The 16696-nt window shown below is 41.8% G+C and overlaps 1 protein-coding gene across 1 annotated transcript in view; it reads left to right on the forward strand.

The window, feature by feature from the left end:
• The window catches only part of LOC140454400 (beta-1,3-galactosyl-O-glycosyl-glycoprotein beta-1,6-N-acetylglucosaminyltransferase 3-like), a 161818-nt gene that overhangs the window by 14599 nt on the left and 130523 nt on the right, over window positions 1-16696 (forward strand). Inside the window, exon 2 of the mRNA XM_072549096.1 lies at window positions 284-407. Within this exon, the coding sequence (XP_072405197.1) occupies window positions 284-407 (124 nt within the window). The remainder of the gene's footprint in view (window positions 1-283; window positions 408-16696) is intronic.

Below are 16696 nucleotides of genomic sequence, written 5' to 3' on the forward strand. Positions count from 1 at the left end.
TACTCAAAGCCATAATGGTAAAATATCCAGAACTGAGGAAACAATAAAGAACAGTCAGCATTGGTGTCTAACCTTATTGAATTGTTTGATGACATAACAGTATATGTAAAGGTATTGGGGAGGGTGTGTTTTTGTCTGGATTTTTAAAAGATATGTTAATAGTAAACGAGAGTTACAACATTGATGCAGGGAAGAAGTAGCAGAATGGATAACAATAGGGTTAGAAACAGAAACTAAAGCTAAAAGTTAGTTGTTCAGACTGACAAAATGTGTTGTTCCACAGGGTACTAGTCCTGAAAGTAATTGTGCCTGGAGATCAGGGGCATAACAATTATGTGGATGACAGGAAATTGGCGATTATGGCTAATACTGAGGAAGGTTGTGGTAAAATAGAAGAGTCCAGAAAGGTGAGCAGAATGGGCAAGACAGTGGAAAATAATTTTAAGAGGTGGTGTATTCACATAGGAAGGAGAAGGAGGAAGCTACTTCGATGTATGTTTAAAATTGAGGGGATTTGATGATGTGGGTGTAAAAACGTGGTGTCTGCACATGAGGAATAAAAATCAGATGACATCAATATAAGATGGTCACAATTAAGACCAATAAATTTGGGAGAAATGTCTTCTCCAAAGAGCTTTCATAATGTGGTGTTCAATGCCACATGTAGTTGAGAGGAATATTGTAAGTGCCGTTTAAGGTGGTGTTCATCAAGTCCATGAGAAGAAAATGAAAACCTGAAGGATGTACAGAGGGTTAGATGGAACGGAGTGAATGAGTCCCTTCTGAAGCTTAAAGACTGAACAGAGCAGCTGAGCCTAATAAACTTCAAAGTCAATCATTCATATATTCTTTTCAATAAAAAAAGAAAGTTTGTGTAATTTGTATTATTATCTGTTTCAACCCCACCCCACCCCGAACATTAGGCATGTCTACAGAAGAGACAGCTGATGCTGGGCTTCAGTACCTGAGGACCAGATGATGGAGTAATGATGGAGTCATAGTCACCCATAACACAGGGAAGCGGGCAGCCAGGTTCACCACTAATACAATGCCATGGGTTGCAGTGATTGGTGACACCATCTATTATGGGATGGCATTGGGAGAGGTCCACACTTCTACCATTGAAGATATTTCCCTGTGAAGTCAGTACAGAGGATGAAGTGACATCCCAGGGTATTTGTTCCTAGTTTCTATTGGATCATCTGAGAGTTCTCATCTACCTCATATCACTGGAGTTATTAATAACATTCATGCTCACTTCTTTCAGTCCATTCTTTCAGTCTTACAGAGCAGGAAGATCGATGGTTTCATCCTTGATTGATGCTGAGAAATCTGATTATTGACAATGATCAACTTCAGTGATGTTTAATGATTGACTATTGGAAATCCGTTGGGCTTCCCTCTTCCAATCACAAGGCAATGACCTTCCTGTCGCCTTGGGGTTTATGAATTTCAGTGAAGAAAGGATTTTGCTTTATTTCCTTCCATTATTGAATACTGCTCAATAACAGTGAGGTACCGGAAGGCAACTGTGGTCCGTGGACCATGAGTCAGGAACTTCAGCTTCTGAACAAATTAAAAGGAAACCGTGAATTAAACTACATTCTTAATCATCATATTTCCTCTAAAGGAAAGTTTGTGTGTTAAGTCCTAAGATGAAGTTGAGGCTGTAATTTAACCTGTGATCAAAGAACAATCAAATAAGGGCACAACAGAGACTTGAGTCATTCATTAAACAGGAGCTGGGAGTCCTGAGGGACCAAGGTTGCATTCATCCTTTAATCAATATCATCAAAACCGATTCCCTCTTACATTTTATGGGATTTGCTATGTGCAAATTGATGGGTATGTTTTGCAAAGATAATAGTAATGACTGCAGTTCAAAAGGAATGAGTTCATGGTGAAGCCTCTTGGGGATAACCTGAAGTAATGGGATGGTGCCACATGAAATGACATCATATCCTTTTGTGTTCCTATTTACTCCTCAGATCAAAGTTTGTGTGTTCTTTTGTAAAGGCTGTCATGCTCCAGGTTAGCGCTGAGCCCAAATGACCCAAGTACTCCATCAGATTTCTAAAATAAATGGCATATTTTAGATAAATGACATGTTTTGTGGGGCTTTATAGATTTGTTTTTCGAAAGATTCTTTAATGATTTGAAGTTTTTACCACCAATACATTATTAATGCAATTGAAATCAAAAATGTTCTGGCAAATTTGGAATGTTTTACTTTAAATGTTATGTAAGCCCTTTAATAAAGTCATAGTTAGACAGTTCAGAAAAGGCCCTTTGTCCTATTGAGTCCTCACTGACATTAACTATCACCAAAGGCATGGTCATCCCAAATCCCTGTACTCGTCACATAGTCTTGAATGTTATGTTATTTCATGTGCTCATTCAAATATTTTTAAAGGTTGTAAGATTTCCAACCTCTCCTAATATACTGGCAGGGAGATTTCTTGGAGCTGCTCAGGAGGATTTAAACTAGTGCAGGGTGGGAAAGGGTGCAGAGGTGGGGTGTGAGGGGGGTGTAGGGGGAAGACCTCGGGAGATAGTGAGAAAAGAGATCAATCTGAGACTGGTACAGTTGGGGAAAGGAGCAAGTCAAATAGGGTAGGCAGGAACAAAGCAGAGAATGAGGTAGGACTAATAAATTAAGCTGCTTTTGTTTCAATGCAAGAGGTGTAACAGGGAAGGCGGATGAACTCGTCATGGTTGGGAAAAAGGGATTGGGATATCACAGCAATTATAGACTTAGGGATCAGGGATGGACACGACTGGCAGCTTCGTATTCCAGTTTATAGATGCTATAGGAAGGATAGAAAGGGGCAAGAGAAATGGGGGAGTGGCATTTTTGATTAGGAATAACATGACTGCTGCACTTTAGGAGGATATTCCTAGGAATGCACACAGGAAAGTTATTTAGGTAGGTCTGAGAAATAAGAAAAGGATGATCACCTTATTGGGATTGTACAATAGAGACCTTAAACCCCCAATAGTCAGCAGGAAATAGAGAAACAAATTTATAAGGAGATATCTGTTATCTGCAAGAATAATAGGGTGGTTATGGTAGGGGATTTTAACTTTCCAAGCATTGACTGGGACTACCATTCTGCTAAGGGCTTGGATGGAGAGGAATTTGTTAAGTGTGTGCAAGAAAGTTTTCTGATTCAGTATGTAGATATACCGACTAGAGAAGGTGCAAAACTTGACCTTTTCGGGATAAGGCAGGGCAAGTGAATTAGGTATCAATGGGGGAGCGAACATCATTCTGTTAGTTGTAAAATACTGATGTAAAAGGATAGATCAGATCTAAAAGTTAACATTCAAAATTGAAGGAAAGCATATTTTGATGGTATTAGTCAAGAACTTTCGAAAGTTGATCGTGGGTGGATACTCACAGGTAAAGGCACAGCTGGGTAATGTCAAACTTTCAAAATAAGATAATGGGGTCTAATATACTGTATGTTCCTACTCGGTTGAAGGGCAAGGCTGGTAGGAGTAGAGAATGCTGATAACTAGAGTAATTATTTTTCTGGTCAAGAAAAAGAAGGAAGCAGATGTCAGGTATTAACAGCAGGGATTGAGTAAATCCCGAGAAAAATACCAGGAACAATCCGCTCCTTCCGAGTATTAGCCTAGTAAACCTGTTCTTCTTCCAACACATTAACGTAAGTCCGGTGACTGGTACTGTACATAGCACTCCACATGAGGCCTTACCCACATCCTGGGTAAGTGAAGCAGAGCCTTCACACTCTTGCTTTCAATTCCTCTCACAATAAAATGTGACACGATTCGCCTTCCTGATTACTTGCTATACCTATAGATTATCTTTCTGTGATTTGTGTATGAAGACACCCAGATTCCTCTCCATCCCTGAGCTCTTCAGCCATAGTATTGCAGTAATATGTTGCCTTATTATTCTTTCTGCCAAAATGCACCATTTCACACTTTGCCACATTGTGCTCCATTTGCCAGATGGTTTGTCTTTACAACTCATTTTCCTACCCACCTTTATGTCATCAGTAAATTGACTCTTAACTGCCCTCTGCACAATTAAGGATGGACAATGATGGACATCAGAATGAACTGGCAATAGAGATAGATCGTGAGGGAGCATACTAAACTGGGAATGGGGAGAGACAGCATCAAGACATTGACCCGGGAATGGAGAGAGACAGTGACAAGACATTGACCTGGGAATGGGGAGAGACAGTGACAAGACATTGACCTGGGAATGGGGAGAGACAGTGACAAGACATTGCCCTAGGAATGGGGAGAGACAGTGACAAGACATTGCCCTAGGAATGGGGAGAGACAGTGACAAGACATTGACCCGGGAATGGAGAGAGACAGTGACAAGACATTGACCCGGGAATGGGGAGAGACAGTGACAAGACATTGACCCGGGAATGGAGAGAGACAGTGACAAGACATTGACCCGGGAATGGGGAGAGACAGTGACAAGACATTGCCCTAGGAATGGGGAGAGACAGTGACAAGACATTGACCTGGGAATGGGGAGAGACAGTGACAAGACATTGCCCTGGGAAAGGGAAGAGACAGTGACAAGACATTGCCCTAGGAATGGGGAGAGACAGTGACAAGACATTGCCCTGGGAATGGAGAGTGACAGTGACAAGGCAGTGAACTGGGATTAGAGACATCACACTGAATTGGAAATATAGAGACGTAATGATTAGATTACATTACTAAGTGTGAAAACAGGCCCTTTGGCCTAACAAGTCCACACCGACCCTCCAAAGAGCAACCCACCCAGACCCATTCCCCTACATTTACCCCTTCACCTAACACTACGGGCAATTTAGCATGGCCAATTCACCTATTGTGGGAGGACACCGGAGCACCTGGAGGAAACCCATGCAGACACGGGGACAGTTGCCTGAGGCGGGAATTGAACCCGGGTCTCTAGCACTGTGAGGCAGCAGTGCTAACCACTGAGCTATTGTGCCACCCAGAAAAAAACTTAAATGCACCCGTTCCCTGGCTGGGAATCGAACCCAGGCCACGACGGTGAAAGCACTGAATCCTAAGCACTAGACCACCAGGTAATGAGAGACAGTGATTTGGGATTAGAGAGAGACAGAATGGCAACACAATGAACTTGAAAATGAGAGACAGAGAGACAACTCACTGAATTGGGAATGCAGAGAGAGATGGAGTAACAACACAGAACTGGCAATAGCAACAGAGATGAAAATGTGTTGCTGGAAAAGCGCAGCAGGTCAGGCAGCATCAAGGAACAGGAGAATCAACGTTTTGGGCATAAGCCCTTCAGGAATGCTGCCTGACCTACTGCGCTTTTCCAGCAACACGTTTTCAGCTCTGATCTCCAGCATCTGCAGACCTCACTTTCTCCCCAATAGCAACAGAGATACAACACTCTGAACTGGGAAAAGAGGGAAACAGGATACAAGATACTGAATTGGGAATAGTGAGAGATAGACAGACAATACAAACAAAAGATGATAACACACTGAACTGAGAATAGAAGGAGATAAACTAACATCACAATGAACTGGGAATGGAGAGAGAGAAACAGAGAATGCATTGAACTGGGAGAGGTGAGAGACAAACTGAGAACACACAACTTGGAATCAAGAGAGACAACACACTGAACTGGAACAGAGAGTGACAGAACTGACAATAGAGAGAGATAGAGAACACCCTGAACTGGGAATAGAGATTGAGAGACACCCACAGTGAACTGGAAATGGAGAGAGACAAAGAGACAACACATTGAACTGAGAATAGAGTAAGATAAACTGACAAAACACTGAACTGGGAATGGAGAAAGAGAGAAACAGAGAGTATACAACTAAAAATAGAGAGAAACAGAGATAAAACACTGAACTGAGAATAGAGAGGACAGAGAGTGTGATAATACACTGAACTGGCAATAGAGAAAGATAGAGAGACAACACACTGAATTGGGAACAGAGAGAGAGAAAAACAGAGACCACACAACTGGAAAAAGTGAGAGACAAGCGGAGAACACACAACTGGGAAGAAAGAAAGGTGGAGAGATAACACACTGACCGGTGAACACAGGGAGACAGAGAGTGTGACAATACACTGAACTGGGAACAGAGAGTGACATAATGAGAGACAAGACCTTGGAGTGAATGTCCACAAGTCCTTGAAGGTGAGTGGGAGGATTATACAGTGGTCACAAAATCATACATTTTCTTATTAGCTGAAGCATTGGAGGTTTTATTGATAGGTTAGGCTACAGCTGGAGTACAGAACATAGTTATGGTCAATGCACAACAGGAAAGATGTAATATTGCTGTTCAGTCCTGTAGCTAATGATTTCATCCAAACTAATACCGACCGTCCTACTTTGTGAACTTCAACATTGTCAGGAGCCTTTTATGTGGCATTTTTGTCAAATGTTTTCCAAAACAGCATCCAACATATTCCCTTCATCAACCTTCACTGTTACTTCATCAAAAAATTCCATTAAATTAGTGAAGCAAAATCCACCTTTTACTCTGTGATTAACTAGAAATATCCCAGTGTTTATCAATTTTTGCCCAGATTATTACTTATAAAACCTGCCTCATCACTGACATTAAACTGACTGGCCTACCATTACTAGGACTGAGCTCGCACCTTTTTGAGCAAGGATTGGAAATGTCTGATTCTGTAGCATCCTCCCTGAATCAAGTGAAGACTGGAAATTCACAATGAGCCATCTCCTATGTTCACATCCTGATCCTTTTGCAGCCTGGGATGAAGAGTGGGGATGTTATGAGTTCTGTTCAATATTTACTCCCAGGTATTAATGCAGAAACCGGTGATTTGGTCATTACCACATTGAGTTTGTGACCACTCAATGTCACATTTCCTACTGAAACTATACTTTGGAAGGATTCATTGACCGTAAAGCAGTTTGAAAAGACCTATCATTGTGACACCTATCATTCTATCAATGCAAATCATTCTTTTTCAAGTTGAATAGCCAGGATGGGTCTTGTGAATGAGAGTGAAGTGAGCTTGAGAGGGTATGGGGGAGAAACTACACGGTACAACAGAACACAGTGAGTTAAAACAATGGAACATGTTCAGATATTGTGATTGATTGTTACTAAATTCCCAATCTCAGTTTTGTTATTGTGTTGAAACACGTGGTCAATGTTCACATCCAAACAATGAGGAAAACAGAATCACAGAATTGGCATAATGCAGCAGGAGGCCATTCGGTGCATCGTGCTGCACATGGGTATTCTGACCATCACCTCGTGATCATCAGCTGATGATGACTCTGAACCAACAACCAACCAAGGGACAGTATGAACACTCAAACAGGCTGTCACCAACTCACACCTGATCAAAACTGTTTGATCACAGGATTATAACCATCTATACAATCTTCACTCCTTTAAATTTCACTTAAGACACTTGCACCTCTAAAAATGTTAGCAGTTCTCAAGATCATGGCATAATCTTCATATGTTATCAAGTCTGCCCTAAGGTAATAAAGTGAAGCTGTTCCAATTCATCTACAATATTGACCCTGACACTAACAGTGACCATATAGTATGTCCTTCCCAGTTGGACCAAATCTGCCTCAGTGACTAACCACCACGTTAACTAACTTAGCAACAGAAAATTAAACCTATGATCCATCAAACCAGGTTTGATTCTGGTCCAGTATTACCATCAGTTGGGGATCAGAACAAGTTTCATTGTCTATATGGAAGAGTAGATGTCTACGTGTTCTCTGAATTCAATGGAATTCAAATCAAATGGGTTCTATCATAAGTGGAAAATTGCAGCTGGGTGTTGAATGTGAAAACTAATGTCTTAGAATAATGTACATTTGATAAATTGAACAGTATGGGCTTGGATGGAAAGGAAGTTCTTAAGTGTGTACAAGAAAATTTTCTGATTCAGTGTGTGGATATACCGACTAGAGAAGGTGTAAAACCTGATGTCTTTTTGGGAAATAAGGCAGTCTGCGATGACTGTGGTGTCAGTGGGGGAGCACTTTGGGGCAAATGAGCATAATTGTATTAGTTTTAAAACAGTCATGGAAAAGCACTGACCTAAATTTAAAGATTAAAGTTCTAAATTGGAGGAAGGCCAATATTGATGGTATTAGGCAAGAACTTTCAAAAGTTGTTTGGGGTCGGGCTGATGTTTGCAGGTAAAGGGATGGCTGGAAAATAGGATCCCTTCAAAAATGAAATAATGGAACTCCAGCGAAGGTATGTTCCTGTGAGGGTGTAGGGCAAGGTGGTAGGTGGAGGAAATGCTGGATGACTCGAGAAATGGAGGTTTTATTTAGTCAAGAAAAAGAAGGAAGCAGATGTCAGACATAGACAGTAGAGATTGGGTGAGTCCTTCGAAGAGCATATAGGCTATAGAATTATATTTAAGAGGAAAATCAGGAGGACAAAAAGGGAACATGAGATAGCTTTGGCAAATAGGATTAAGGAAAATCCAAAGGGGCTTTACAAATACATTAAGGACAAGAGGGTAACCAGGGAGACAATAGGGCTCCTCAAAGATCAACAAGACAGCCTACGTGTGGAACCACGAGAGAATGGGGGACATAATAAATTAGTGTTTAGCATCAGTGTTTACTGTGGAAAGGAACATGGAAGATATAGAACATGGGAAAATAACTAGTGATATCTTGAAACATGTCCATATTATCGAGGAGGAGGTGCTGAATGGCTTTAAATCCTTAAAAGTGGACAACTCTCCAAGACCTGGTCAAGTGTACCCTAGACGTCTGTGAGAATCTAGCAAAGTGATTGCTGGGCCCCTTGCTGAGATAAATGTATCATCAATAGCTACAGGTGAGGTGCTGGAAGACTGGCTAATGTGGTGTCAGTATTTAAGAAAGGTGGTAAGGAAAAGCTGGGAAACTATAGAACAATAAGCCTGACGTTGGAGGTGAGCGAGTTGCTGGAGAGATTCCTGAAGGACAGGATTTACATGTGTTTGGAAAGGCAAGGACTGATTAGGGATAGTCAATATGGCTTTGTGTGTGGAAAATCATGTCTCATCTACTTGATTGAGTTATTTAAGAAGTAACGAAGAGGATTGATCAGTACAGAGCAGTGGACATGTTCAATGTGAACTTCAGTAAGGTGTTTGACAAGGTTCCTCATAGTAGCCTGGTTAGCACAGTTAGTTCACATGGAAGACAGGAAGAAGCCATTTGGATACAGAACTGTCTTGAAGGTGGAAGACAGAGGTAGTGGTGGAGGGTTGTTTTTCAGACTGGAGGCCTGTGACGAGCAGTGTGCCTCAGGGATTGGTGTTGGGTCCACTACCTTTTGTCATTTATACAAATGATTTGGATGTGAATATAGGAGGTGTGATAAGTCAGTTTACAATAACAACAAATTTGTAGGTGCAGTGGATAGTGAACAAGGTCACCTCAGAGTAAAGTGGGACCTTGATCAGATGGGCCAATAGGCTGAGGGGTGGCAGATGGAGTTGAGATAAATGTGAGGTGCTGCGTTTTGGAAAGGCAAATCAGAGCAGGACTTATACACTGAATGGTAAAGTGCTGGAGTGTGTCCCTGAACAAATAGACCTTGGAGTTGCAGGTTCATAGTTCCTTGAAAGTGGAGTTGCAGGTTGACAGGATAGTAAAGAAAACATTTGGTATGCTTTCCTTTATTGGTCAGTGCAATGAGTCGGAGTTGGGAGGTCATGGTGTGGCTGTACGGGACATTGGTTAGACCATTTTTGAATACCACATTCAATTCTGGTCTCTCTGCTATAGGAAGAATGTTGTGAAACTTGAAAGGGTTCAGAAAAGATTTAGAAGGACCATCAGAGGCTGAGGAGTGACCTTATCGAGGTTTATAAAATCCTGAGGGGCATGGATAGGGTAAATAGACAAGGTATTTGCCCTGGAGTGGGGGAGTCCAGAACTGGAGTGTATAGATTTATGGTTTCAGGGGAAACATTTAAAAGGGACCTAAGGGGCAACATTTTCATGCAGAGGTTGATTTGTGTATGGAATGAGCTGCCAGAGGAGGTGGTGGAGGCTGGTACAATTACGACATTTAAATGCCATCTGAATGTGTATATGATTATGAAGGGTTGAGAGGGATTTGGTGCTAATGCTGGCAAAAGGACTAGATTAATTTATAACATCTGGTCAGCATGGACAAGTTGTACCATGTTGTACCACCCTATGACTCGATGTCACCTTCCACCAGCGTGTATCTAATATGAGCTTCTCCCTCCCTCGTGCTGGAAGCGATTACTGTCTCTCTTTCGACTGACAGGAAGACCATTAATAGAGAACACAGCTAAAATAATTAGCAAAAGAATGATTCATAGTTCCTTGCAAATAGGCTATTTGGCCTGGAGCTTGGAGACTGGGGGCGGGGTCGGGGGCGGGGGGGGGGGGGGGGGGTGACCTTATCGAGGTTTATAAAATCATGAGAGGCATGGATATGGTGAATCGCCAAGATCCTTTCCCCAGGGTAGGGGAATCGAAAACTGGAAGGCATAGTCGAGAGGGAAAAGTTTTAAAAGGGACTTAAAGAGCAACTTTTTTGCACAGGTTGTTGCATGTATGGAATGAGTTGCCAGAGAAAGTCGGGTGGGGGGGGGGGAGCGGTGCTCGTGTAAATACACGTGAAAGGCATCTGGATGGGTCCATGAACAGGAAGAGTTTAGAGGGATATGAGACAAATCCTAGCAAATGGGACTAGATGTCTTCAGGATATCTGGTCAACATGGACAATTGGAATTAAGGGTCTGTTTCCATACTGGACATCTCTATAAATATACATTCCTTTATCCTCAACTCTCCTCCTCCACTCTGGTTAACAGGGCCTTCATTGATATACTCAATGAATTTACAAAAGACACGATAAGGATTCAGCTGAGATCGTTTTAAAAAGGTGGCAGCCACACTGCTAGTGGTTTACAGGTGATGACCAAATCCTCTGAGGAAAACAGAAGAGTAGTATGTCAGACATATTTGAATATTTTGAAGTGTTAGAGTATTTGGGGATTTCATCTCTCAACTATCTCTCAATATGAACAGTGTGAAAGACACTGAGAGCAAAAAAGATTATTGTATCATATTTAACTGACCCCTTTAGCACATAAGAGCTCAGTGAGAGGAAAAGCAATTCTGAAATGAAGCTGGTCTTCTGGATGAACTCAGAGAGAGGGACTATTTTTGAGCTGCTGACATTAATACATTTACATTGACCATAAATATGGAACAAGACAAAGAAAACAAGATTAAAACGATGACGTCAGGGGGAACAAATCTCATGAGTCTGCCACGAGGGGTCATAGTTTTAAGGTGTTAGGAGGAAGGTATAGAGGAGACATCAGAATTAGGTTCTTTACGCAGAGAGTTGTGAGCACATGGAATGCATTGCCAGCGGTGGTAGTGGAAGCAGATTCATTACGGACATTGAAGTGACTGCTGGACTTGTACATGGACAACAGTGAATTGAGGGGTGTGTAGATTAGTTTTTTTATTTGAAATTAGGATTAATCCTCTGCACAACATCTTGGGCCAAAGGGCCTGTTCTGTGCTGTACGTTTCTATGTTCAATGTTCTTAATCTGAGAGATAATCTGACGAAGTTGGACTGGATGCAGGTATTTGAAGATAAAATAATGACAAATCAGTGGGAGGATCTCAAAAGTGAGATTCTAAAGAAACAAAGTAAACATGATCCAACAACAGATATCATTATATTTCCACATCTCGTGCTCCATAGGTGTCCCCAAGCATACAGGGTGACATGAAACAGTAAAAGAAAGATACTGATCCTGACAAAACAATCAAAAAACAGTGGAAGCTCAGCCTAGAACCTAAATGGGTGAACTGAAAACTAAAAAAAAACTTAGAAAGGCCAAGGAAGCACAGGGAAATTGTTAATGGGTAAAATCGACAGGAAAAGAAATGGTTTATCAGTTGATTAAGACCAAAAAGATAACTATGAAAATGATAGGGGTGTCCAAGATGATTAATGTTGCCTATGCACATTCGCACACTAATACACATACACAAACCATGATAATCCAATGTATTGCTTCTTGTATTATTACTTTAATCACAGTGAATCATGTCACTGTGTTTGTGATTTATTCCATACTCATGAATATAAATCTGATGTGGTGAAGACCAATGTGAAAGATTTGTCTCAGGCATCATCCAGATACCTTTTAAATGCTGTAATTGTACCAGCCTCCACCACTTCCTCTGGCAGCTCATTCCATACACACACCACCCTCCGTGGTATTGAAGTACAAATTTTCCTTAGATCAAAGAACTGCATTGAGAGAAGATAGATCAGAACTTAAACACTGTATTGGAGAACTGTGTCCCATTGTTACTATCACCATTAAGATAAGGTATTTGGAAATAACAGCCCAGACAGCTGCAAATATATCTTCAACCACAACCTGGAAGAGAGGAGGAGGGAGATAGCATCTGGGGATGGCTTCAAACAGGACAGTGATGTCATTAAAACCAAAAAAAGGCTCATACTAGGAATTTCCTAACATGACAGTCATAGTAGAAGAAAGAGCATGAAGATCTAACTTGGAATATAATCCCTGAAAGTTGCCACCCAGGTTGATGGGGTTGTTAGGAAGGCATATGGTGTGTGAGCTTTTATTGGTAGAGGGATTGAGTTTCGGAGCCATGAGGTAATGCTGCAGCTGTACAAAACTCTGGTGCGGCTGCATTGGGGTATTGCATACAGTTCTGGTCACCGTATTACAGGCAGGATGTGGAAGCTTTGGAAAGGGTTCAGAAGATTTACTAGGATGTTGGCTGGTATGGAGGGAAGGTCTTATGAGGAGAGGCTGTTTTCATTAGAGAGAAGGTTGAGAGGTGACTTAATTGAGCCATATAAAATAATCGGAGGATTAGATAGGGTGGACAGTGAGAGATTTTTTTACTTGGATGGTGATGGCCAGCATGAGGGGACATAGCTTTAAACTGAGGGGTGATATATATATATATACATATATTTTATATAGGACAGATGTCAGAGATAGTTCCTTTACTCAGAGAATAGGAGGGACCTGAAATGCACTGCCTGCAACAGTAGTAGACTCGCCAACTTTAAGGGCATTTATATGGTCATTGGATAAACATACGGATGAAAATGGAATAGCGTAGGATAAATCGGCTTCAGATTAGTTTCACAGGTCGGCGCAACATCAAGGGCCGAAGGGCCTGTACTGCCCTGCAATGTTCTATGTTCTATGACTTGCTGCTGAAGCTGGGTAAACCGCAGGCACAATTGCGAGAGAAACTTAGCAGGTCTGGCAACATCTATGGAGAGAAAACAGAGTTAATATTTCAAGTCCAGAGACTCTTCATCAGAAGTAGTAAGATCAGATACTCCAAAATCGAGCTCAATGATCTATTCATTAGAAAGATGGAAGGGGAGGCAAGAGAAGAGGGGGAGTGGCTATTTTGATTAGGGAAAACACCATGACAGGACTTGGAGAGGATGTTCCTGAGGGATTGCCCAGTGAAGCAACGTGTGTGGATCTGAGAAAAAAGAAAGGTTTGATCACTTTGATGGGATCGTAACATAGATTCCCCAGTAGTCAGCAGGAAATTGAGGAGCAAATTGATGATTGACTGGTACGGGAAGTCATAGTTTGAAGATATTAGGAGGAAAGTATAAAGGAGACATCAGAGGTTGGTTCTTTACGCAGAGAGAGGTGGTGGAGGCGAAGGCATTGGGGACATTTAAGTGACTGCTGGACATGCACATGGATAGCAGTGGGTTGAGGGGTGCGTAGGTTAAGTTACTATATTTTACATTAGGATTAAATCTGGGCACAACATCGTGGTCTAAGGGTTCTGTGATGCACTTTTTTTTAGATGAGGTGAGATTACTTACAGCGTGGAAACAGGCCCTTCAGCCCAACAAGTCCACACCGACCGGCATGAGCACAACCTACTCAGACCCATTCCCCTACCTTTACCCCTTCACCTAACACTACGGGCAATTTAGCCTGGCCAATTCACCTACCCTGCACATTTTTGGACTGTGGGAGGAAACTGGAGCTCCCGGAGAAAACATACACAGACATGGGGAGAATGTGCAAACTCCACAGAGACAGTCGCCTGAGGCGGGAATTGAACCCGAGTCTCTGGCGCTGTGAGCGAGCAGTGCTAAACACTGAGATACCGTGCCACCCACCATGTGTCTATGTTCTAAATATGCAGGGAGGTCGCTGATAGCTGTAAGAATAATAAAGTTATAAGAGAAAGAGATCTTAACTTTCCAAACATAGACTGGTAATGGATGGGAGGACTGTTAAATTTATTCAAGAAAACCTTCTCAATCGATATGTAGATGGCCCTCTGAGAGAAGGGGCAAAATTTAATGTCCTCTTGGGGAACAAGGCAGGGCAATTCACTGAGATATTAGTGGGGAAACACTTACCACAATTCTATCATTTTTAAAATAGCTATGGAAAAGGATAAGCCTGATCCAAAAGTCAGAGATTTTCGAATTGACAGTGGGAATAATTCAATCTCTGGACATTCCAGCCTGTAAATGTGATGTGTCGAGTTGGTTTCCCAGTCTTTGATATTGTACATGAAGTGAGACCACTCAGCACTCAGATCTCTGTTATTCTTTGTATGTCTGATGGATTCTGTTCATATATTTAATGTTTATCTCCACATTTGTGTTTGTAATTGTATCTTTAATATTGTAAAGTACAAATAGATTTCTGTCGTATATCAATCATAAATAACCTGAACTCTATGGGAATATCTGTTTTAATTAAATAACTTGTGTGCATTCTGAACATGGAGCGAACCTACATGATGTAAAACAGAAAGTGCTGCAAATACTCAGCAGATCAAACAGCATCTGTGGAGAGAGAAACACAATGAATGTTTCTGGTCAATGACCTTTCATCAGAGAAAATGACTGAGTATTTCTAGCAGTCTCTGTTTTTATTTAATGTTCACAGCATCTGGACAATACAGCTTTTCCAATTATAAACCTTCACAAAATACTATTCAGTTGGTTGATGTGGGTAACTATTGAGAGATTAAAGCAGTCCTTTTTGATCTTATAGTCGCTGTGATTTGGAGGCTAGGATTTGTCTAGAGCTTAAAAATATGTTGCTGGAAAAGCGCAGCAGGTCAGGCAGCATCAAAGGAGCAGGAGAATCGATGTTTCGGGCATAAGCCCTTCTTCAGGAATGTTTCCTGAAGAAGGGCTTATGCCCGAAAAGTTGATTCTCCTGCTCCTTTGATGCTGCCTGATCTGCTGCGCTTTTCTAGCAACACATTTTTAAGCTCTGATCTCCAGCATCTGCAGTCCTCACTTTCTCCTAGGATTTGTCTACAGACTGGCGTGCAGGGAATTGGAAATGACTTATTTCTCTGTTGATCTGTTTGAATGTTAGAATATAAATATGTCACTGGACTGTGAGATCGGAGTGGGACTGGACACAGTCTCTATTTGAGCCTGTGGTTTGATGATCTCTGTGTATCCCTGTGAGTGATAATGTACCGACTGTGGGAGAGAAGGAACCACTTGCATTATTCCTTGGATCTCAGGAGAAAGGTGGGATGGAAAGCAGAAGGGAATGTCGGTGATGGGTGGAGGGCAGGAGAGACTTCAATGACGGAATGATCAACACGGTAAAAGGACTAGGGTGGGCAGGGGAAATCAACAAATGAAGAAACAAAAGCTGAGGGTGTATATGACAGGATCTTCAAAAGCTGTTGTCCAAAAGCAATCAAAATGAAAGAAAATGGTGACAGAAATAACAATATGAGATACTCTGTCATGACTTTGTTATTGTTTATAGGGTACAGTTACCGTCAGATTCTGAATGACTTCTGCCTGGTTTCTCATCACCAACTCGTGTATGGCCAGTTACTGTCAATATTAAAGTATCTTGTTTCAGCAAAGGGAGCTGGAGTCAAGCAGCCAATTCATTGTTGGATAGAAATTCCATTCCAGCCCAGCTTCAGTGGGAAGACACAGGGAAATGTCCTCTCTCTGTTGAAAAATCCATCATTAAGGATGAGGTTTCTCTAGAATCCATCATTAAGGATTAAGGATGATGTTTCTAAATTCTTCGATGAGCAGAGTCGGATTAGAACAAGTCAACATGGATTTAGTAAGGGGAGGTCGTGCCTGACAAACCTGTTGGAATTATTTGAAAAGGTGACAAGTAGGTTAGACCAGGGAAACCCAGTGGATGTGGTCTATCTAGACTTCCAAAAGGCCTTTGATATGGTGCCACATGGAAGGCTGCTGAGCAAGGTGAGGGCCCATGGTGCTTGAGGTGAGCTACTGGCATGGATTGAGGATTGACTGTCTGAGAGAAGGCAGGGAGTTGGGATAAAACGTTCTTTTTTGGAATGGCAGCCGGTGACGAGCGGTGTCCCGCAGGGTTCAGTGTTGGGGCCGCAGCTGTTCACGTTATATATTAATGATCTGGATGAAGGGACTGGGGGCATTCTAGCGAAGTTTGCCGATGATACAAAGTTAGGTGGACAGGCAGGTAGTACTGAGGAAGTGGGGAGGCTGCAGAAGGATCTAGACAGCTTGGGAGAGTGGTCCAGGAAATGGCTGATGGAATTCAATGTGGGCAAATGCGAGGTCTTGCACTTTGGAAAAAAGAATACAAGCATGGACTACTTTCTAAACGATGAGAAAATTCGTAAAGCC

Source organism: Chiloscyllium punctatum, chromosome 29 (assembly GCF_047496795.1).
Source record: "Chiloscyllium punctatum isolate Juve2018m chromosome 29, sChiPun1.3, whole genome shotgun sequence".
Classification (NCBI taxonomy): Eukaryota; Metazoa; Chordata; class Chondrichthyes; order Orectolobiformes; family Hemiscylliidae; genus Chiloscyllium; species Chiloscyllium punctatum.